The sequence below is a fragment of the Olea europaea genome, chromosome 10 (genome assembly GCF_002742605.1).
Source record: "Olea europaea var. sylvestris chromosome 10, O_europaea_v1, whole genome shotgun sequence".
Taxonomy (NCBI): Eukaryota; Viridiplantae; Streptophyta; class Magnoliopsida; order Lamiales; family Oleaceae; genus Olea; species Olea europaea.
Genome location: NC_036246.1, coordinates 8,160,040 through 8,166,608, shown reverse-complemented (window position 1 = coordinate 8,166,608; position 6,569 = coordinate 8,160,040). Strand labels below are relative to the sequence as shown.

The 6,569-nt window shown below is 36.3% G+C and overlaps 1 protein-coding gene across 1 annotated transcript in view; it reads right to left on the bottom strand.

Moving 5' to 3' along the window:
- LOC111401122 (callose synthase 5-like) overlaps nt 1–6,569 on the bottom strand; it is a 34,167-nt gene that overhangs the window by 18,130 nt on the left and 9,468 nt on the right. Inside the window, exons 16-28 of the mRNA XM_023028701.1 lie at nt 3,606–3,658; nt 3,464–3,524; nt 3,297–3,378; nt 3,168–3,217; nt 2,945–3,031; nt 2,285–2,407; nt 2,092–2,186; nt 1,913–1,997; nt 1,685–1,845; nt 979–1,102; nt 808–902; nt 598–685; nt 319–470 (exon numbers count right to left, since the gene is read on the bottom strand). Of these exons, the coding sequence (XP_022884469.1) occupies nt 319–470; nt 598–685; nt 808–902; nt 979–1,102; nt 1,685–1,845; nt 1,913–1,997; nt 2,092–2,186; nt 2,285–2,407; nt 2,945–3,031; nt 3,168–3,217; nt 3,297–3,378; nt 3,464–3,524; nt 3,606–3,658 (1,256 nt within the window). The remainder of the gene's footprint in view (nt 1–318; nt 471–597; nt 686–807; nt 903–978; nt 1,103–1,684; nt 1,846–1,912; nt 1,998–2,091; nt 2,187–2,284; nt 2,408–2,944; nt 3,032–3,167; nt 3,218–3,296; nt 3,379–3,463; nt 3,525–3,605; nt 3,659–6,569) is intronic.

Sequence of the window (6,569 nt, the reverse complement as noted above, 5' to 3'; positions counted from 1 at the left end):
GCACCCGATCTCATAAAAACTAACCATGCATATGTCAATATTCTCAAGTGACTGCCAATTTTTTTAATGCTAGCTCATCAAACCTTATGTTCTCCACTCCAGTGACTAACTAAATGCGTTGTTGGAAGTAAAATAAATAAATAAATAAATAAATTGGGGTAGAATAGATGAAGGATTATTCAACAAGCTCATAGCATGTCCATAAACATGAATCACCTACAGCAAAACTCATCACCTCCCCAGACAAGAATATAGTAAATATAGACAGCACACATATACTTTCTGCATCGCATACATTGAAATGACTTGGAACTGCACCTGAATGAAAGCATTTTGCGAACTTTAGGTGCACGTGGCATATCCATAAAGAGTGAATTTGTGAAAAATGCTATCCTCCGACGTGCTTCAAGGTTTGTTGGCACATCAATTGCAGATTCTTTTACGGTCAAGAGCAGAAAAAGACGCCGTATCTATGATAAGACCATGCACATTAGTGCTTCATTTAGTCACCATATGTTCCTATATATCTTTATATAGATATGAACAGAACAAATTATATGCTTATATGTGCTATGTATGTAGGCTCATTGTATGTACCTGCTCTTCCCATTGTGCTGTATTTGGAGTATTGGCAAAAAGTTGCCTTCCACTATCCTTGCTACTATGACTAAGTTCGGCCAGTTCACTGCATTAAAATGAATGCAATTGAATCTCATAAGACTCTCTGAGAAAACAATACAGATATTGTTTCGTATGTTTTGAAGAATAACAAAAACGACACTTCTACAAGATGAACAATCTACAAACCGGATCTCATTCACCATCATGTCACGGGTAACTACTTCTAACATATCTTGCAACAACAAAACCACTCTATCTTTCTTGGATGGATCACCGTCTTTCTGCAACATGCAAAGAAAATTCATTAACATAAAAGTGAAATTTATAGCTTGTGTATATTAAGCACAAACAACTTACCAATATCTCCACAAGCTCTACAAACTTTTTATAAAGATTAGGTAAAGGCTTCATTCTGAAATTTGCAAGGAACGTGTTCTTTTGTATGTTGCTTTCAACTTCTTTAAAGATGATTCCAATTATCCTGTTCCATGGAAGCTGATATCAGAACTTCACTTGTGATAGCAATAATCTTTGAACTTTTCTATACAGCTCATTCTCTATGATAATTTAATGGGGAAAACTAATGAAAAGAATGTATGATTTAATAGTCAACAAATTTGTGAATTTTTCAGTATCTAAAAATTGAACTGAAATTTTTAATCACGGAAGAGAAGGGTTGCATTAAAAATACCATACAAACAGCGTGTTCTAGACAAATGTCGTGGAGAGTCCACTATTTAGATAATCTTATTCTGCTAGCTTGCAAGTCTTAAGAGAGATTCTGATCCACACAGGAAAGGGGGAGTGGAAATGACTAGAATATTAAACAAAAGCAGAAACTGGAAGCTTTATTCAACATAACAATGGCAACTCAAGAATACAAACGAATATATGACCTTCATAAACACATAAGTGGAAATACTCGAAGTAGAGTTACTGTAAGGCTGAAAACTGATTCTAGGAGCCTCACACAGTCCAAGAACATACTGGAAATAGCACACATAAGTTCACAAGTCTAATCAAACTTAATTCGATGAGCTAATACAGAAATAAACTGAACAACCTTTTTTCAGTTTCCCAAACAATCAAGGCATTTAGAACAAGTTTGAATGATTCATAGCATTCGATAACAGCACATTTCATGTACTCATCAGCACATATACGCTTCCAAAGGTCAGCATCCTTTGTTCGAAATTGAACTGCAATATCCAATGCAATTGGAATCTGCAAAAGCCAACAGTCAACATTAATACAAAAAACAGTCGAGTCTGGCTCAGCAAGTCTGTATTACCTTGCTAGCAAGTAAGAAGGGGGGCCACTGAATTAATTTTAGGCTAAGATCTGATGAATACGGAACTAGAAGCAAATCCATCTCCCTGGAGGTGAATAGTACCAATTTTAGTTCCTACTGTATTGCAAAATAGAAAATAAGGATTGGAAAAGAAATACAGTCAGATGTAGGGGCTTTTCCTGTCACTTATAAGATCTTCTTCACGGAAGCTACATATTACTTCATTCCATAACTGAGAAAATTTTGCAGCTTCAGTTCTCTTACTTGCTGTAACCTATAGATGATGAAAAAATATAAGTTCAGAATTGGATTACACTACCCATTACTTAGGGGTGCCAAATCATATCTGTTGCAGAAGGATTAAACAGACACCTCGTGAAAGCGCTTTGCGAGAGAAAACCCTCTTTTTCGATTTTTGTCGGAAGGTACCAGATAAGTGTTGAATGCACCAGGCAAAGAATGAAAGCGCGACCTTAGCATACTAAGAGTTCGTATCTGTGAAGAGGCAAGGGAATAATAAAGAGGTCAACTACAAATGAACAAGTATTATCAGATGTAAAAGGCATGAGCTTCAGTGATTAGATATGACGGCCACCACTACAACAAGATGATCCCAATACTAAATTATGTGTTTTATGTCTCCGTCTATTAGAAAAGGGGGAAAATAGAGAACAGTGCTTGATATAGATGCTATTAACCTATAATTTTTTACAGAACAATAATTCTATGACATCTCCAACTACTATCCTGGAAATAAAGTTGTGTCAGCTAGGAATATAATCAACAATTGCTTTTGTCAGTAATTATCATAGACTTCTATTTTCCTATCTCAATAATATTTGATGCATTTAGAGAGAGATTACATTTCCAGATGTTTACTCCAATAGCCCAGGACCTCTTTGCAGGTTGGAAAAATAAAGCAGATGTGATTTTTTATTTCGAAAGTAAGTATGATGGCTTTTGGAGACAATGCAAGAAATTTGACTCAGAACCTAAAAACAGAACAAGAAAGAGTTTACAAAAGGCTGATACCTCACCAAGACGACCAAAGGCCCCAATAAAACCTCCATACAGGGTGGAGTATATAGCATACCAAATCTGAGGGTCCATAAAATAAACCTGCAGGAAACTCATAGAGCCACAGGACACAATATTACAGAGAACAAACAGCTAAAATTGGAATAAAAACAAAAAAGAAAAGAGAATATCAGATGAAGCTAAAAATAAGATTAAATAATTAATAAAAAAGACACACCAAAATAACTGGGGCCCAAAGTGCGAGAACAGCACCATAGTTGTGCTTAGCTGCATTGATGTAAACCTTTGTTAATATGAAATTTTTATTGAGAAATATGGAAAGAAATCGATAGAACTAGATACTTGCCATCAGGGAAAAATTCATGCCAAGCATATTCAACACGATGAATATTCATTATATCTTTCGTGGGCTTTACCAGAGGTTTTATCTGGATAAAACCAGAAACTGAAATTAGAAACAAAGCACCCCTAGTGTTGAATATTTTATGAATTAACTTAAAGACATGAAATTACCATCATAAAATAACTAAACGTGAATTTAGAACCCATAAGCAGCACCCAAAAGAGAGTATACCTGATATCAATCAATAAAAATTGTAGGTAGTGTAGAACACATAAGCAGAATTAAGGGTTGGACAATTTATGTAAAACATACTTGATCAGTGTGAATTGACTTTCATGCATTCCCCTTCCAACATAGATTCTTGGCTGCAAAAGAAGTCAAGCCAAGTTCACAGCAGATCAGCTTTCTAACACACAAGAAGGAATGTAAAAATGAAAACTGTAATCCCCTAATTTTATCTGAATAAACACATCAAAACTTGGATATTTTATAAAATTAGGTAAGAAACTAAATCTTAATTTCATAAATATCTTGAAGTTTCTTGCCTATATGCAACTACAAATATGCTTTGACAGAACAATCCCATTCCTCTACATTTCAGCTCTTTTTCCAAATTTATTAGAAGGATAATTCGGAAAACACGTCAAATTCCACATTCAAATAAAAACAACTGACTGAAAAAAAATAAAAATTAAAAAAAAATACAATTTAATTAATTCAACGAAGCTTTAAATAGAAAATCTAAAATTTCTAAATAACTCTAATGCTTGGCTTGGTGATTAGTCAAAGCTGTGATTCTGACATCAATGCAAACAGCAATCTACAACTGGTTTGCTAATGTGAACAGTCAATAAATTAAATAGTGAATCATTTCGTGGTGCATTATTTAATTAAGAGATCTGTAGATTAGTTTGCATAAACTGAGAGAGGAAAAATCTCCTCTTCGTCTCCTCTCCCTTTTATTTATATAGAGAATCAATCACATACATATATGAAATCTAAATATACCAAATAACATTCTTGCCTAATACATGTTATTTCTAATTGATTTCCTTCCTTAACACTCCCCCTCAAGCTGGAGTATATATATCATATAAACCCAGCTTGAAACACAAAAATCTTAACCGATTACTGTTCAATGATTTTGTAAACATATCAGCAAGTTGGTCTCCGGTCTTCACAAATGGTGTACATATGTCACCACATACTATCTTGTCCCGAATAAAGTGACAGTCGACTTCAATATGCTTGATCCTTTTATGGAAAACTGAATTGGATGCAATATGTAAAGCAGCTTGATTATCACAGAACATCGGTATAAGAGTAGAGGGTGAAAGATTGATTTCTTGAAGAAAGTGCTGCAACGATTTCAATTCACTAGCGGTATGAGCCATCGCCCTATATTCCGCTTCTGCACTTGATCTTGCAACCACAGTCTGTTTCTTACTTTTCCAAGAGACAAGATTACCACCGAGAAAAGTACAGAATCCAATAGTAGATCGTCTGTCTGACGGAGAACCTGCCCAATTTGCATCTGTAAATCCTTCTATTCTAATATTTCCATTTGGTTTATTCAATAATCCAATACTTGGAGCTTTTTTCAAATACCAAATAATACGTATCACATCTTCCCAATGAGAAACTCGAGGAGTATCCAAGAAATGACTAACAATGCTGACTGCATAAGAAATATCCGATCGTGTGATCGTAAGATAATTCAACTTTCCAACCAAACGATGATATTTTCCTGGTTCCGCAAATGATTCTCCTTCATCCTTCAAAAGCTTCACATTAGGATCCATAGGGGTATCAACTGGACGAGCTCCAAGAAAACCTGTCTCATCTAACAGGTCAAGTACATATTTTCTCTGACATAAGTTGATGCCTGCCGAGACCTGGCAACTTCGATACCCAAAAAATATCGAAGCTTGCCTAGATCTTTGGTCTCGAAATGTTTTTGTAGAAACTGTTTCAATCGAGCAATCCCATTTGCATCATCACCAGTTATTACAATATTATCTACATAAACTATAAGGATAACACGACCTGCACCAGTTTGTAGATGAAATACTGAATGATCTCTCTGACACCTTTGAAGACCAAATTTTAGAACCTCGGAAAACTTTCCAAACCATGCCCTCGGTGATTGCTTTAACCTATATAAAGCCTTTTTCAACTTAAAAACATAGTCCTGGTACTCTCCTGAGCAACAAACCTAGGTGGTTGCTCCATATAGACCTCTTCGTGCAAATCACCATGAAGGAATGCATTTTTAATATCCAATTGGGACAATGGCCAATCAAAGTTAGCTGCAATAGAAATTAAAACTTGAATAGATGAGATCTTAGCAACCGGAGAGAACGTTTCATCATAATCAACACCATAGGTTTGTGTGTAGCCCTTAGCAACCAATCGAGCTTTCATCCGATCAACAGTCCCATCAGGATTGAATTTCAGAACGTAAACCCATCTGTTACCAACGGGACGAATACCAGGTGGTGAGGGAACAAGGTCCCAAGTCTGATTCTCGTGCAAGACTGCCATTTCCAATTCCATAGCCTTTCGCCACTCAGGATCAGATAAAGCTTCTGTCACTGTTTTAGGTACAAAAACACCAGAAAGTTGGGTTGTGAAACAAGAAAATGAAGGTGACAACGAATCAAGAGTGACATAGTGGCTAATAGGATATTTAGTTACGCAAGTACGTTTACCTTTGCAGAGAGACAGACGACAGAAGTAGGATCTGAAGACAGCAAAGCACTGGATGGGGCCACAAGTGGGGGTGTCTTAGATCATCTGGTATAAACCTGTAAAGTAGGAGGTGGTTCCTTATGAGAAGATGAGGACCCTGGTATAGTAGATGAAGACGAGACTGGTTCTGGAGAAATGCCAATTGGTAGATATGGAACTGGTAAGCTAACGGGATCCCGAGTAGATTCGGAAGACGTACTCTGATCAAGGAAATAAGGTGTAAACTCATCGAAGGTGACGTCTGCACTTACAAAATAGCGTTGCAGAGAAGAATTGTAACAACGATACTCTTTCTGTGTTTGAGAATAACCAAGGAAAACACATCTCATAGAGCGAGAGTCAAGTTTGTCACGACCAGGACCAAAGGAATGAACATAACAAACACACCCAAAAACCTTGAGAGGTAAGGAGTATGGTGGAGATGCGGAAAATAAAAGAGAGAAGGGAGATGCACCATTCAAAACGAAGGATGGCATGCGATTAATGAGATAGCATGCAGAAAGGACGGTATCGCTCCAAAAACGT